At 38.2% G+C, this 17,867-nt stretch overlaps 1 protein-coding gene across 1 annotated transcript; it reads left to right on the plus strand.

Annotated features, from left to right (window-relative positions):
- The first annotated feature begins 11,545 nt into the window (after positions 1 to 11,545).
- LOC113651898 lies at positions 11,546 to 15,017 on the plus strand. Its single transcript, XM_027160854.2, has 3 exons — positions 11,546 to 11,573; positions 11,720 to 11,803; positions 13,047 to 15,017. Exon 3 carries the CDS (start codon positions 13,060 to 13,062, stop codon positions 14,518 to 14,520), a length of 1,461 nt encoding a protein of 486 aa, XP_027016655.2. The 5' UTR covers positions 11,546 to 11,573; positions 11,720 to 11,803; positions 13,047 to 13,059; the 3' UTR covers positions 14,521 to 15,017.
- The last annotated feature ends 2,850 nt before the right edge of the window (positions 15,018 to 17,867 follow it).

Consider the following 17,867-nt stretch of genomic DNA (forward strand, 5'->3'; position numbering starts at 1 on the left):
TAACTATGGGCCGATAACAAAAATCAAACAAACAAAAATAACAATAAATAATCAGCTTCAAAGCCAATAAACAAACTATACAAAAAAATAAAAGTAGGGAAAACAGTGATCAACAGGACCACGAGCACATAGAACTCATTTTACAGTTTCTTGTACTGCATACCAGAACCAACGGAAAGTTGCTGCAGCCTCGCGTTTAGCACAATACACTGCAGCCTATAGGTCTTTTCAGTGTTCATCGTCAGTATTAACTGTCAACAATATCTAAAATGCACACATAAAATAGAATGCAGTGTGTTGCACAAATCTCAGTGTTCACCACTCTCGACCAGTATGGGTAACAGCAGCATGCACGCCATATATATAAAGTTAAATGCAGCATCCAATACCAGCCCGACAGCATTTACAAGTAGAGTGTAGTAACTGAATACAGTTTTGACAGCATTACCCAGAACATACAACACTTTGTCTTTCCAGCGACGAGCAACCACATGCACGCCAAACAATTGAACAGCGCCGTATCCGCCGGAAGTGGCGTATATAAAGGCAAATCCACCCAGCTGCGGGTGACGCAATGAGGAAAAATAGCTCAACGGCACCCCCTACTGACCCTACTACATTCACCCCTGCCTTAATGATCACCGTCCCGGTGAATACTCAAACTACATCACTACTGCCAAGGTCTAAAGGGGGTGAGCAGAGAACTGACTTCTCCTATCCTGGGGGTAACATTCTGTGTCACAGCTTGAGGCAGACGAAAAGGATTTGGGTGCTGGCCTGCTGTACTGCATGTAGAACGCCTAACAGGGTCAGACATTTCTGTTTCCTTAATTAGCTGGTCTACAGGGTGATCCAATGGGCCATCCTCAGTACTAAAGCCAGACTCCTGTTCTGTTGTAATACCTTTGGGTTGTACTACCATGGGCACAACTGCACTTTCTGTAGGGGTACTATCTTCTCGCATCCCTAGTAAATCAACACCTACACCCGGACACCCGACCTGATAGCTAGGACCTGAGTTTTCAACTCGCGTCCCCCTTCTAGTATGGACCACTGCGACTTGAGGTTGGCTTTCCAAATCGGAGTCCTCAGAATTCTGTTCACTCCCGGACCCAAAGAGGTAGTCGAATTAATTCTAGCAGCTAAATCGGCCTGATCCATACTATGTGGTAACGGTTTAAGCTCCGTGCGATGCATAACTTTAATAGGGCCCTCCGTTCCCCATGGCTTTATTTTGTACAATGTCTCTACCTCATCACTACAAGTCACAACCTCATACATAGTAGAACTCCAAACATCTTGGATCTTGTGGCGACCCTGAAAGCGATTTCTACAATATACTAAAGTGCCAGGAAGTAAAATAGATACTGACTGAGGACCCACAGCCCTACGACGTTCGGCTACTGCCTCTAATTGCTTTCTGGCACTAGCATAAATAGAGGTCAAGTACTCTTGATGCCGAGTCACCCAATCTAATGGGGTACGCTCCACAGTTTCATCACTACTGCCTAACAACCGGTCAACAGGCAATTTGGGCTTTTGCCCAAACATTAACTCGTAGGGCGAGTGCTGTGTCGATTGATGTACTGTAGTGTTATAAGCAAAAAGGAGCTGAGGAAGCAATTGTGGCCACTTTCGCTTTTGTTCAGATGGCAACGTGCGAAGTAGGTCATGCAAGGTCCTATTAAATCTTTCACATTGGCCATTCCCCTCAGGGTGGTATGGAGTAGTCCTACTCTTGGCAATACCATATAACTCACACAGCCGCCTTAACAACTCTCCCTCAAAACTGCGCCCCTGATCAGAATGAATCCTTCTTGCTACCACATAGACATAAAACCATTTCTCAGTCAAAATCTTAGCTACTGTGTTCGCCCTCTGGTCAGGGGTGGAGTAGGCTTGTGTAAATTTAGAAAAAACATCTGTTACTACCAAGACATTTTCCTGTCCATTACTTGCCTTTTCCAACACAGTAAAATCAATGGCAATAATCTCCAAAGGCCTACTAGCTAATAGACCCCCTGCAAAAGTTCTTATCTTAGGCTGTGAGGCCTTAGCCACCATACAATGCTCACATTCCGTACACCATTTTTTTACATCTCGCCACATGTTAGGCCAATAACACCATTGGCAAATGAGATCTGTAGTACGCTCTACCCTCTGATGACCGTGATTATTATGGAGGCTAGTGAGCACTTCTACTTGGAGCACTTCAGGTAACAACAGCTGCCATACCAAATCCCTAGACAGCGGCATCTGAACTGTCCTGTACAATACCCCTTCCACTTCTCGTATCCGAGACCACTGCTTCACCAACTGCCGAACATTACTTGGGACCCTTCTCAACTCAGCAGCCGCTGGGTACTGCCCGTTCCCCCAAAAATGTAAAAATCTTTGATACAGGGATCAGTTACCTGCAATGCCCTCAGATCAGCCTTGCTACGGATAGGAACAGCATCTACCGTTAGCAAGTCCACCACTTGTGGCTCGAACCCAAGCGGCCTCTCATGCATTAACATTAGCTCAGGGACCGTAACCCCAGATACATTAGTTGCAGCCTGATCTGCAGCATATGATGGAAGCCTTGAAAGTGCGTCTGCATTACGGTTTGCAGTACCGGGGCGATACTTGATCTCATAATTAAACAAAGCAAGTTGAGAAACCCACTGTTGTTCAACTGCCCCCAATTTTGCAGACCCAATATAACGCAATAGGTTGTTGTCAGTATAGACTGTCACCTTATTACCAAGAGGATATTCTCAAAATTTTTCTGTCAGCACCCATTTAAGGGCCAACAACTCCAACTTCATGGCACTATAGTTAGTCATATTCCTCTCACTTGGTCGCAACCCCCGACTAGCAAATGCAATAGGCCTTCGTACTCCCCCTTGTTCTTGCGACAATACTGCACCCAAACCGGAATGGCTTGCATATGTCTCTAGAATAAATGGCAGAGTAAATTCAGCATACCATAAAACAGGGGCCTGAATAAGGCGTTCCTTCAGCTCCACAAATGATTTCTCACATATATCATCCCAGTGCTGTGCAAAAGGACCCTGCTTGCTAACTGCGGCCTGCTTCCGGTTGCTGTGTAAGGCACCTACCCGTCGGTGTAAAGGGGCCGCCAACCGCGCGAACCCTTCCACAAACCGACGGTAGAAAGACGCGAATCCCAGAAACGGCCGCAGGTCTTTGACTGAGCTAGGTCTACTCCATTCAGCCACTGCCCGAATCTTCTCGGGGTCTGTTGCCACCCTGGCAGCTGATATCACATGGCCAAGATACCCAACTTCCTTTTGGAAGAAATTACACTTCTTTGCTTTTACCTTCAAATTATGAGTCCGAAGCCGACTCAACACCATCTCCAACCTCAAGATGCTGTTCAAAAGTACTGGAGAAAATAACAATGTCATCCAGGTATAGCAAAAGGGCATGGAGGCTCTGATCACCAAAAATACACTCCATAAGCCGCTGGAAAGTACTTGGTGCATTGCACAACCCAAAGGGCATCCGATTAAATTGAAATAGCCCAAAGGGAGTGCAGAATGCAGTCTTTTCCCTATCCTGTGGAGCCACTGAAACCTGATTGTACCCACTAGCCAAATCCAATGTACTAAACCACCTAGCCCCACTGAGTGCGTCCAAAGTCTCTTCTATTCAGGGCAAGGGAAAAGCATCCTTGTGTGTTTTTGCATTAAGTTGACGGTAGTCTACACACAACCGAAGATCCATCTTTCTTTTGGACCACCACAATAAGTGAGGCATACGGACTACAGCTAGGCTTTGCTATATCACAGTCCACTAACTCTTGAATATGACTCTTAACCAAATCATATTGAGAGGGAGGAAGACGGCGATATCGTTGGCGCACAAGTACATTATCCACTAGTGGAATAGTATGCTGAAGCAAATCTGTACAACCCAAATCTCCATCACTATAACTAAATACATTGGAATAGTTCTCCAGTAATGCTTGAGCTTGTTGATTTTCTTGAAAAGTCAACTCAGGCCAGGTACACTGTGAAAAATCACATGTAGAAGTACTCTCTACCTCAACCAACTGAATAAGTGCTACTGCTTCTACATCCTCATTCTGTACGTGAAACTGCACCGATGTTGTCAACGCGGGTGACTGAACCACATGCAATTCTCCCAGTATAGTCTTTGGCCCAAGCCAGCGATCTTGACTACCCACATTAATAACTGGTACCCTCACTACCCCACTAAATACTGTTAGACAAGCAGAGGGGACCAAAAGGTCCCCCGGCAACCGGCCCTCCACAAATGACACTGGTTCCAAATAACAGCTATTATAAATAATCCCCAACCCTGGATTACAAGTTGCTGGGACCAATTTCATAGCCCCGGCTGGAACACGCACAGCTGGACCTTTCTGCACCCGAGCCAAACCTACATACCCAGTTTCTAACGAGCGTTCCCACAATTGACACTCTGAAAAAGCCTTCTGCCATACCTTCCCTTCCGATTGTATAGGGGGTGACCTAAAGAGCATATCTCCATGCTGTAAAAAAAGTTCATGGTAACAACTACTAATCACATTCATTCCCAAGAGACCAGGGACCTTTTCTCTCCTTGCTTGAAAGGCTGGGTCAACAGAATCTTTCCCATCTTAGGCAACGTCTTGCCTAGTATATCTATGTCTGCCTCTAAATACCCCAGATAGGGAATATCGAGACCATTAGCTGCTTTAAGCTTAAGCCACTGACAAGATTGTAGCCGAGACGGAAGGCATGGCTGTAAATACTGTTCGAAAAATGTTTGGGCCATGGTAGTCACCATTGATCCTGTGTCTAGTAAACATGTGAGGGTCACTCCACTAATTTTAATCTGCACTATTGGACACCTGCCTAAAAGTTGAAGCTCATTAGCAAGGGGAATGCCCAAAGGTTCCCCACCCAACGCATGGGCGATGCTGTCGGGGGTCACTAGTTTTCCGATGGCTGTGTGGTCGGTCTTGAACTTACAGTTACCCTTGATATTGCTCCAAGGTCGAGTTTGCAAAATCTTGCAATGTGGCCGGGTTGGTTACAACGCAAGCATATAGGTCTACCATCTTGATGGTAACGATACTGGGAACCACGAGTCTCAACCCTAGGGGTTGGTGGCATTTGTGACAAAAGAAGTCTAGCTTGGGGAACAGAGGACTCCAAACGCTTCAAAATAGCATCCAACTGTGCCTGTTGTTTACAAAGACTTTCTTTGACTTCAGTCAACTCGTCCGTGGGCTTACTAAAAACAGCCTTAGATTGAGCTGCTAGTTCTGTAACATTAGTAATACTACAGGACTGAGCATGAGGTCGCTGTATACATGGGTTCTCACCTTCCTCCACCCAACGCAATGCTTCCTGGTGAGCATCTAAAAAACTCAGAGGGGGATCAAGTCTGACTTGATGTCGTAATTCGCGACGGAGCATACCATCTTTCACGAATTCTCTAAAATGATCTCGTAAAACAATATCAGGATTAGCAAAGCATGTGGGGTCTTTGTGCTTAATCACATCCATAAATTACATAAAAGCAAGAGAATACTCCCTTAAGGACTCACCTTCAAGTTGTCGTCGGTGGAAGAACTGTTTCTGAAGACTAATGCAAGACTGGGAACACCCATAAACACTGTTAAGAGTATTAAATATTTTCTCAGGGTCATCTCTCTCAGAAACTGGACGAAACCTAACCTCTGTCCTAGCTTCCCCATCTAACAAATCAAAAATGGCTAAAGCCTGTTCAGAACGTAACATAGGATGCATAGACAGATGGTGTCAGGCCTCCTCAACCCAATCCTCTACTGTCAAGGAGTCCTGGGACAATTTTCCAGAAAATCTAGGGCACTTGCGTTCACGTGGAACAAACATAACGCTCTATTGCTCCTGCAGGACTTGCTGTAGCAGAACCTGCTGCCCTATCACTAACAGGAGGAAGATGTTGTTCTCTAGGGAGAGGGCCTGCAGGCCCAAGGGGCACACTCTGGCTTACCTCTGCTTTGAGCTTTGCATTCTCTACCTGGAGCTGTTGTACCATCTCAGTAAGCGCCCTAAGCTGAGCTGCCATATCCTCGTCTGCCATCCTACTACTACAAAAAAAATAAAAAATCACCACACAAAAAGAAACTATATGCAAAACAGTTGTTTTCAGGATTGACCACAATGATTCCTGACAGGAATCAATGACCACTGTTTTCCCACCTTATACATACACAAAAAACAAACAAAACAACAACAAAAAATAAAAAAATAAATTACGGCCCAGACTAAATTTATTAATTTCTTTATAGCAATACGGCCTTTAAGTTAAATCCTGCCGACTACGCCAAATGTGACAGAGTCAGATAGGTAACTAATTGTCAGTGACTACGCCACTCCAATTTACATGGGTAGGAGATCCCACAAAGGGCTTCCCGCACAGTTATTCAAATAAATGAAATTACTTAGACCAATATTGCATTAAATCAATACATTTATTAAATTGTTTTCTCGCTCTCTTGACTTAATCATACTAAGGACTTAAACCAGCATACGTGCACAAAGATTACTTCTAATGAGGGGTTAGCCACTTCACAATGCAATTCAGAAAAAAAGGGGAAAAAAGGAAACAAATCCGATAAACCAAAGTACAAAACAAAGCCCACACAACACACCACACTTGTACAATTAATAGTGAGTAACCCCCCCTCCCTCCGATTATCATAAATAGTACACAACCTGATGTAGTATTGTCCTACTTTTGTTAAGAGCGCTCTAAATAAGCAAGGAGACAAGGTAACTATGGGCCGATAACAAATAAATAAAACAAACAAAAATAATAAATAATCAGCTTCAAAGCCAATAAACAAACTATACAAAAAAAAATAAAAGTAGGGAAAACAGTAATCAAACATAGCACTCATTTTACAGTTTCTTGTACTGCATACCAGACCCAACGGAAAGTTGCTGCAGCCTCGCGTTTAGCACAATACACTGCAGCCTATAGGTCTTTTCGTCTTTTCAGTGTTCACCGTCAGTATTAACTGTCAACAATATCTAAAATGCACACATAAAATAGAATGCAGTGTGCTGCACAAATCTCAGTGTTCACCACTCTCGACCAGTATGGGTAACAGCAGAATGCACGCCACATATATAAAATTAAATGCAACATCCAATACCAGCCTGACAGCATTTACAAGTAGAGTGTAGTAACTGAATACAGTTTTGACAGCAATACCCAGAACATACAACACTTTGTCCTTCCAGCGACGAGCAACCACATGCACGCCAAACAATTGAACAGCGCCGTATCCGCCGGAAGTGGCGTATATAAAGGCAAATCCACCCAGCTGCGGGTGACGCAATGAGGAAAAATAGCTCAACGGCACCCCCTACTGACCCTACTACAAGAGTAAAAAAAAAAACGTCTGTCTTAACGCAAATTTACAACCGGCAAGTCGGTTGGACTTAATGCAAAAAAATAAATAAAAATTGAGTCGGTCCTAAATTGACATGGTCGATCGGGTTACGGCAAACAAGACTATTTTTAAGGATGGCCTCAAATGGGTTTTGTGGCTCCCTGTGATTTTTTTCTGTGGGAAACGGTTTCTAATGGCTCTTTGAGTGTTTAAGGTTGCCGACCCCTGGTGTAGCGGGTTTAGGAGAGCTTATTGTTGCGAGTTGTCAATGGGGTCTTTTACAAAAAGATCGCGTTCTGAAATGTGGGAACACTTTCATTTGATTTTCCCGATAAGGTGGATATATGGTTTTGTTGTGGAGCCTATATTTATAACTTAAATTTCACTCATCATTGGGCAATTATACGATTAAATTGAACATTTCATGTCGTATATTTTATCATATATATTTATTGGATAGTTGAAAAATGTAAAGGAATGCAAGAAAAGCCTTTTGTGCACCGATTAATAGCATGATCCTTTTTTTAAATGTTCACACTTGATACTTTTGAGACAAGGTCTATCCTAAATCTGTTTTTAGATCCAGTGTTTAATTTGCTCCCAGCAGCTGTCCTATAATAATAATAATAATAATAATAATAATAATAATAATAATAATAATAATTGAGGCATTTTCGTGCAAAGCATGACAGAGCCAGATCCTCTGGCCAAGATGTAGCCAATAGTCAAGATTAAAACCTACTTTTAATTTTATTCACTTGTTTCAATTTTAATTATTTGAATAATTAAGTGGTTTAAAAGTGCTGCTGTTATTTTATTATTGTCAAAATAGGAACACCTTCTCTCACTCTCTCGAGTAATGAACCTTTTTCCGATACAGTTGGGTTGAAAGCTTCACTGCTTCAAGAAAGCTTCACTTCGCATTAACCAGTCACGTATAAAAAAAAGTTTTTATAATTTTAATAATTGTGACGGATGTAGATCGACGTCGAAGTCGCATCAAATCCGCCTTGGCTGTTCACACTGTGGCCACATTGGAAAAAATCGGATTTGGGTCTGATTCAGGACCACATATGGAAGTGGCCCAGATCTGATTCCCATATTTAACATATTGAATCCTGCATGTTCTTGCTAGATTTACAAATCAGTATTTTTTTTCCTTTTTGTTTCAATATTGTTTTGTGTTTAGAAACACACATTTCCATGCAAGCTCATGTTTAAAGGGTTAATAAATACATTGCAGATATAGACAACCACTAATGCAAATATCTCACAAAGATGTGTGCGTCAAGCTGCATTTTTGTTTTTTATTCTGTCTTTTCCTTTGTGTTTTAAATGACGTATCGTATAGTATAGTATAGTATAGTATAGTATAGTATATTATAGTTTAGTTTAGCATAGTTTAGCATAGTATTGTCAGCAATGTGGGGATAAAAACAGACCCAAATACAGGATAGCGTAAAATAACTGGATTTATTAACTTAAAAACCATGAAACAGTGACCAGGACTCGACAAAACATGACATGGGAAGACGACATAGGAAGACTGCGCGCCGCCATCCGCAACGTGGCACGATTAAATACACAAGATGGTTAACAATACGGAACAGGTGTGCAGATGTGGGGAGGAGTAAACAAGGGCGGGGCAGACACTTGAACACAGAACATAAACAAAAGCATGTGGCCAAAGTCCGGGCTGGATCCTGGATACTATAGTATAGTATAGTATATTTATTTTGGGATTGATATTTATTAAACAAAATATCTTTTAGTCAGATTTACATATATCCGTACTAATATATATCATGCTTACATACATATTTATCTATAATTTTGAAAATACTAGATTGAGAACATAAAGAATAGAGAACTTTATAATGACATTCTCAAAACTACTTCATAAATTTATGGCCTGGTATTATATAATTAAAATAGGTGCTTGTTGATCCTTAATATAAACAAAAGAATACTAGAGAGAGCAATGTGAATAACTGAATTTAACTGTGTATTTTATTTATAGAAATTCAACCATTAATCATGATGTCACAAGGAAAAACAAGCCTCCGTTTTGTCACCTGGAACACTCATGGTATAAGACACCCACCCGAAAAGTTTTCAAATGTGTTGCAGTGTCTCAGTGATCTTCAGGCTGATATTGTCTTTATTCAAGAGACACATGTTGGGCCAAAAGATTACCAAATTTTGACAGGCATTAATGATTGGAAAATCTACTTCACTGTACACAGCTCTTCCAGCAAAGGAGTCGTAATACTGATAAAAAAAAAACCTACCTTTTAAGTACATATGCCATGATGAAGATTGTAGTGGAGGTTACATTGTACTGTTCTGTCATCTGTATGCCGAACTATACACACTGGTTAATGTGTACAATCATAAAGCAGACAGAATTGTCGGGTAGACTGAAAGAGTACTTGATGGAAACAGCTGAGGGTGTGTGGTGGGAGGTGATTTCAACACAGTTTTACAGTCCTTCAGATTCAATGCATTCACCACGTAGGTCTATTTTGGAAAACTTTACTGTTTCTCTGCATCTCAGAGACACCTGGTCATACTCATACTTTGCAGATGAGGGATTTGCATGCCACCAAAATGAAAGCCACTCAAGGATAGACATGTTTTTCATGCACACTGACACAATGAGAAAAGTGTGTGTGATATCAAAGTAGAGAAAAATAACATTTCTGATCATAATCAAAGGCATACAGAAAATCAAGTCATCTTTCCTTGATAAAAGCCTCAAACTAGAAAGTGAATGGAAAAAGAAACTGTGGCCCTTTGAACCCCCAGCAAAGTTCCGTATTCTGGAGCACCTCCTTCCAGAAGACCAAGGCTCTTCTGGGGCTTACCAACACTATCCTTAATTTGGCACTGAATAAACTAAATCACATTCTCAATGCGTAGACGAATGCAGGAGCAGTGTTTGTTTTCAGAGACAGGTTCTACTGATACACTCACACCAGAGCAAACAGGAGAAAGTGTTATGCTAGTCGAGAAATTCCAGGAAGATTCAGGAATTATATTTCATAGAATATTTCACATAAGGGATTAAGATGATTAAAGCTTTTTGTTTTTAATAAAAATCATTATTTTCAGAGAAAGTAAAATACTGAATCCCAGAATAAGAACCTTATACCATCTGTGAAACATGCTGGTGGAAATATCATGCTTTACGTACAGTTATTGTGCACAAGAGCTCACAACAGACACTAAAAAAACAAAGTTTCACATACTTTTGCAAGTCACAGATATATAATACTGGGACATTTTTCTCAATAATTAAATGAAATATAATACTGTTGGCTCATTTGTTTGATTGTGTTCACTTTGTTTAGTTTCAGGACATGTTCGAAAATTATGCAGAAATATAGAAATTTCTAAAGGCTTCACAAACTCTATACAGTATATGTATATACAGTGTTGTGAAGCCTTTAGAAATTTCTATATTTCCACACACACACAAATCTCTATCAAACTTTATATAGTGATTGAATCATTGAAAAATCCTTAAAAGATGATTTTTTTATATTTAATTTTTTTTTTACCTATTCGGTAAGTTTAGTTCTGTCAGAAAAGCCAAAGAAAACATTTGTTCTTGGTGAGGTGTGAAGTGGAGTGCTACACCAAGACACCAAAAACAAACACTGGTGTTGCTTCAGTCTTTGATCCAAATTTTGCTCCTAAGTTATCTGCCTAGTTTTACACGTTCCTCTGTACACTATACAGTACTTTATATATAGACTAGATTTAGAGTTGTGGCTGATTCTTCACTTTCATTTTATAGAATGCCTAAAGAATTTTATAGAATGTCACATTTCACCATAAATCAAGGATGTTTTACTTTGTTTACAGCAGATACACAGTAAATTACACTAACATTTTACAATGGTGTTAAAATGATTGAACTTTTAATGTTTTGTAATTACTTATACATAAAATTGCTTATTGTTTTTTGATTTTGTTACTACAGTTACAGCCTTTCTTTCAAGTTGGAATGAAATCCCTTGTGTTAAAAATGATGTTCAGCTTGTAAAATGGTACCACCTTTATTTAGGTGTGACGTATGTACCTTTTGACATTTACTTTAAATAGTATGACTCATTTGATTTTTGTTTTTGTCTATCAGCTGAGTGTACATAGGAAGTTCCTAACAGTAAGTTCCTTATCATTTATATAACAATCAAAGTTAGAAGAATGTTTGTATTAACATTTTACAATGGTGATGAAATACTGTATTTTTCAGTGTTTTCTAATTACTTTTAAAGTACATTTGAAAACATTCAATTAAAACTTTTACAGTCTGAGCTACAGAGAGCCTGCCTTCATAAACTGGTGTTAGATTCCTATCATCCTCATTTGATTTCCCGATTTCTTCAGATTTTGGTAAGTAAATCACTAACTTGTGAATATTTCTAACATTCTAATTTGCTCTCAATTTGTTGCTGATATCAGTTACAAAATATTTCTGTTAAACTGATAAAATTACATCAGGCTGCGTTTCCTTTTCCACTTCATCACCCAGTTTTCCACTTACTCAATTTGTTTCAGTTTTAGTATTTTTTTTTTTGAATAATGATTTGAAATAAACAAGTCAAAGTCCTGACATAAGAAAAACACAAAAGAAAAAAGGGACCTGAAGCAAACAGAATGAGTAGCATTTATTCTTCCCATATTTAACATATTGAATTCTGCATGTTCTTGCTAGATTTACAAATCAGTATTTTTTTCCTTTTTGTTTCAGTATTGTATTTAGAAACACATATTTCCATGCAAGCTCATGTTTAGGTCTTAAAGGGTTAAAAATACATTGCAGATATAGACAACCACTAATGCAAATATCTCACAAAGTTGTGTGCGTCAAGCTACATTTTTGTTTCCTTCTGTGTTTTCCTTTGTGCTTTAAATGATGTTACATTGCACAATCACTTTTTGCTGTAAATCTTGTGGACCAGTATTGTACCAAATGATTACAGCACTAACAGCTAAGCCAAACCATTTACTTACATGGAATTAACAGTAGCTATAAATGAATTAAGATCAACTGATCAACCAGCAACTGGTTTCAAATTGTCTACTGTTTTAATGTAAGGCTAATGAAGAGAGAGAACATACTGTACTGTAACTCTACACTAAGGGTGTGTTTCTCCCTTATAAACATTTAACATTGAATGTGTGGAAATAATTTCCTTGTGAAAATTCTTAGTAAATTTGTCTAAGCATTCTTTGAGTATGATTTGCACAGTATTGAGGATTATTCTTTTACAAATGTAAATAAATTACGTAGTTTTAAGAACACTTCTCCAATAGGAGAATTTTAACCCAGTACAATAGATTAACTTGGGTTTTTAGCTGCATATTTACACAAAGGTACAGGAGTTTTGTTATTATTGGCTTTCATTATCATTCAAGTCACCCTGAATTTAGAATCCTGTTTTTATTTTTGTTTGTTTGTTTTTTGTCAAATCACTAGTGTGTGCTTTTATTTTAAGCTGAAACATTAGCAAAGAAATTAATGCAATCACAAACTATATTGCTTTGTAGAATTTTGTGCCATAAAAGCTGTAAAATTCAAGAGGAGAGAGAGAGATTGTGTTTAATAATAATTGTATGTCTATTTTATTTACAGAAGGTCGCTAATAATGACACAATCAAGTCTCCATTTTGTCTCCTGGAACACAAATGGTATTAAAGATACCACTAGGGCACCACAAAAGTTCTCAAAATTGTTGATCAGCCTCAGCAACCTTCAAGCTGATGTTGCCTTTATACAAGAGACACATGTTGGGACAAACAATTACCAAATCTTGGAAGATGTTCCAGGTTGGAGATCCTACTTCACTGTGCACAGCTCTCGCAGCAAAGGAGTCGCTATACTGATAAGAGACAGTGTAGTGTTTGAGTACATATGTCATGATGAGGATTATAGTGGAGGTTACATTGTGCTCTTCTGTAAAATATCTGGTGAACTATACACACTGGTTAATGTGTACAATCATAAAGTAGACAGAAATGTCTTGGGTAGACTGAAAGAGTATTTGATGGAAACAGCTGAAGGTGTGCTAGTGGTTGGAGGTGATTTCAACACAGTTTTACATCCCAGCTTTGATCAAAGATCAAATTCTGAAGCAACGCATTCACCCCTGAGAGCTTTTGTAGAAGATTTTACATTTTCTCTTAATCTCAGAGACATCTGGTCATACAAACACCCTACTGATGAAGGCTTTACAAGATGTCAGAATGATAGTTACTCCAGGTTAGACATGTTTTTCCTTCCAGATAACAAAATGGGACGAGTGGCTAATATTAATGTAGCACACAATGAAGCTGAAGTACAGGGCTTTTCTGATCATTATCCTCTTATAGTAGAACTCACAGTTCAGCGCAGACCTAAAACAATCCTCCCAGAAGTTGCCTCAGCGTTGCCTGAGCCTTTTACATACATACCTGACAGAAGACCAGGGAAGATTAGTGGGGCAGAAATACTGAGTGCCATTAAGTCTTTGACCAACGTAGGAGAGCACTCACTTGATAATGATGTGAAACACTATAAAAAGCAACAATGTCAACTGTCTGAAACCTTAAAAACTGAATACAATACACTGATAAAGAACAAAGATGTAGGAGAAATCTGCAGCTTTAATGTTAAGTATTTGATATTCTCACAGATTTTAGCAAAGCGTCTCAGTGAGTCCATTTCCCCTTCTTTCAAGGAAAAGATAGAGACAAATCTTGATCCATTTATCACTGTGACATTTGAGACAGGCCCACAGAAAATCAAGTGGTCTTTCCTTGAGACAAAGCTCAAGAACTTTTCTGACCTCACACTGGAGTTAGACATGCTGGATTACTTGCTCTCTAAAGAACAAGACTCTTCTGAACTCAGACTGTTGAAGCCTGGGTGTCCACTCACCAAATTTATCTTCAGTCTGGCTCTAAATGAGCTAGAAGCCTTAGTTTTAAGTAACTTCGGTAAGGCCACTGTTTGCCATCAAAGACAGGTTCTGCGCATACATACAACGTCAGTCACACCGGAGTTTGTTGATGTTTTTGTTATTTTTTTCAAAGACATTTCAGGACTTACAATACGCATCTTAACTTAAAATAAATACTCCAACACTGACTCGTACTCATTACACATTTACTCAAATTCATTACAAATCTCAAAGTCTTTTCTTTCATTTAGACAATGATTGTATGCTGTATACAAAGTGTACATTGTGTTGTGTTTAGGGGATTTAGGTTCCAATTCTGCTGATGGCAAAGGTTTTCCTCTGTTTTCAAACTTTACATTTCCTTTTTATCTCAATTTATTTCTCTTAATGAATTTTAGGAGAAACTTGACAAATGCCTAAAACTGATGTGTAGATGACTCTTTGTTATTATAAAACGTGTCTATGGAAAGAAAATATGTGTATGTGTGTACTGTATGTGAGTGAGTGTGTGTGTACGTGTCAGAGAGAGAGAGAGAGAGAATTAAGGAGTATACAATATAGAACTTCTCCACTCCTAATATAAGTGTACTAATAAATAACAGTATCAGAATATTTTATTGAACTCCTCGGGGGAATTTGTAACTATTTAATCCCAGGGTGTGCAGAATAGTACTAAATACACCCACTTGACTGACACTACTTATATTTGTTGTCTCCTCATTACTACATCACTGCAAGAGAAAGACAAGTTTCTGCAAGGAAATGTTAAGAGTATAAGCTCCATCCATTTAATACATCATTAGATTCAGAATAAGGTGGAGATAAAGTTTGCTCTTCAAAGTCTTTAAAATGAACAAAAAAAAACTTAATCTTGAAATTAACTTAGTTTTTCTGCTCATCTACAACCGAAGATGGAAACAAATATTTTTTAACTCTTCTAGTCAGTACTAGAAGTATAATAATAGCAGTGTTACGATGAGACTTACGTTGACTGTAAGTCAACAGATTTTTTTGCCTAATTAAGAATATACCTAATTAAGGTTAAGATTAACTCTGAGGAGTCTAGTGGCATGTGAGACTTGGCTTTTACATTATACTTGTCGGAGGTTTTTACTTTATTAGATATATGAGGCTAGTTCTTGCAAGTTTAGTCAGAGGTAGTCTTTGAAACATGATTAATGTACCAATACTTTCGAACAAGTAACAATTAAAGCTAATCAATTACTTGCTGTATTTAATATAAATACAATGTATACACAAAATAAAAAGTGAAGATAACTTACACAACCTTAGAGTACTACATCACATACATAAGATGCATAGATGGTAAAGGCTCCAAGATACATGATGTAAAGTGTCTCAAATGGTATGGGCCTTGGGATACATTATAACCTCTCTGATCAAACTTAAATCAAAGCTAGCTATATATCTGAATTGGGGGGGTTTCACATAAGTGATGATCCAGACCACTCAGTAAAATAAGGCAGCCAGAAAACGATCTCTTTGCGTAGAGTTATTTATATGAAACTCCCATTTTCTTTACCCTCATTACATATGATACCACAGTGATACTCAGCATTACAATGTGACAAGTCACTGAACAACATATTTTAGGGAATTCCAACTGTAAAACAAAACCAGTCTTATCTGGGGTAGATGTCCAGTTTTAAGAAGGCTCACAACACTGATGACGAAAGCAAAAAGGTTCTTGCAAGGAATTGATAAGCTTATCCGTATTGTGTTGACCCTTCTGAGTGCTTTACAGCATATCCATAGCTGCATTCATCCAATCACCATTTTAATCCATTGTCGATATTACGCTTTTAAGTATGCAATGGGGGTGACACAAGAGGCCCTTCTATAAATACAAAATTAACTCAATTACAAGTTTGCATTCATTAATAGTCAGAGATATAACAGTCATTCATATAAAGCCAAAACATTGTAGTAAAAATACTCACAATGGCAATAGAAACAACTGTTTCCCATCAAGAGGCCTTTCACTGAAGCCAGCACAAACCCTGATAAACCTAGACTCGGGTGGAAGCCATTTTCTTTTCCTTTACTAGTCAATCCCCTTATATACATTCAACATCCTCAAGGTTGCCCCCTATAGGTAAGGAATAGAACAACTAGTAGCTAGGCTCTTAAAACATGATGATAAACCTTCAATGTAGTGTACAATGCATACTTTTTATACCCCTGGGCCTAATTTGATGAGTCTTATGACCATAATACTAAATAGAAGAGATACAATATAGATAACGATCGACTGAAACCCCCCTCCCCCAAACATACTGTAAGTTCTTTTCATACCTAAGATAGAGTTGGTGGGAACAAACACCAAAACACACCAGGTAGTCTCAGTATGTTAAAGTGTAAGCACTGTACTATAGAAAACTATATACTGTCAATGTTGTTTCATAAATCTTTATGGTCACCACATTGTTCACCATGAAATATGGATTAGAATGAAACCAAACATGCTCTGAGAAACATTTTAGTTAAGGTTAGGTGACTAGGTTTAGTTCAATTTAATCTACTACAGTTTTTCTTTTTGACTAGAGAAATATAGTACTGATACTTAGAGCTATAGTATTTCATCAATTGTTAAATATAAATAAATAAATTAATAATAATAATAATAATAATAATAACAATAATAATAACATTGCTATATTATATTGCTATTATTATTATTATTGTTATTATTATTATTATTATTATTAGTATTATTATTATTACAAATAAATAAATAAATAAATAAATAAATAAATAAATAAATAAATAAATAAATAAATAAATAGTGAAAAATATTAGCTATTTCCATGAGACATTACAATATTACCAATAAAATAAATATATTTTCTTTTTGTACCCAATTTTACTAGGCAAAAAAAGGTCAAGCCATTTCTTATTCATATAATTGCAAATGAATGCAGGCTTTGCGCATACAAAGTTTGAAAAAGTCATAGGGGTAGCTTTGGTTTGCACACTGGAAGTTTAAAGTATAGATATGGCTGTATGCCTTTAAATTGCATTTACAAAAATAAGTACATTTTGAAAAAAATGCTGTTTGGTTACATTTGTTTAATTAAATGATTCATATCAAATCATTGCAAATGAATGCCGGCTTTTGAAAATAGGCATAGGTGTAGCTTTGGTTTGCTCACTGGGGTGGTTAAAGTGTCTATGTATATGGGTGTGTGCCTTTAAATTGCATTTAATATATATATACATTTTGAAAAAACCTTCATTTGATCAAATGATTATTTAATAAAATAAAATGACACGGGCATAATAAATGTAGAGTGTGTGTGTGTGCCCTGCGATGGGTTGGCACTCCGTCCAGGGTGTATCCTGCCTTGATGCCCGATGACGCCTGAGATAGGCACAGGCTCCCCATGACCAGAGAAGTTCGGATGAGCAGTAGAAAATGAATGAATAATAAATGTACACCAGTAACTAAACTTTATACACATTTATTGTAACTTCAGGTACTCTTGGCCCAGAGT

This window comes from Tachysurus fulvidraco, chromosome 3 (genome assembly GCF_022655615.1).
Source record: "Tachysurus fulvidraco isolate hzauxx_2018 chromosome 3, HZAU_PFXX_2.0, whole genome shotgun sequence".
Classification (NCBI taxonomy): Eukaryota; Metazoa; Chordata; class Actinopteri; order Siluriformes; family Bagridae; genus Tachysurus; species Tachysurus fulvidraco.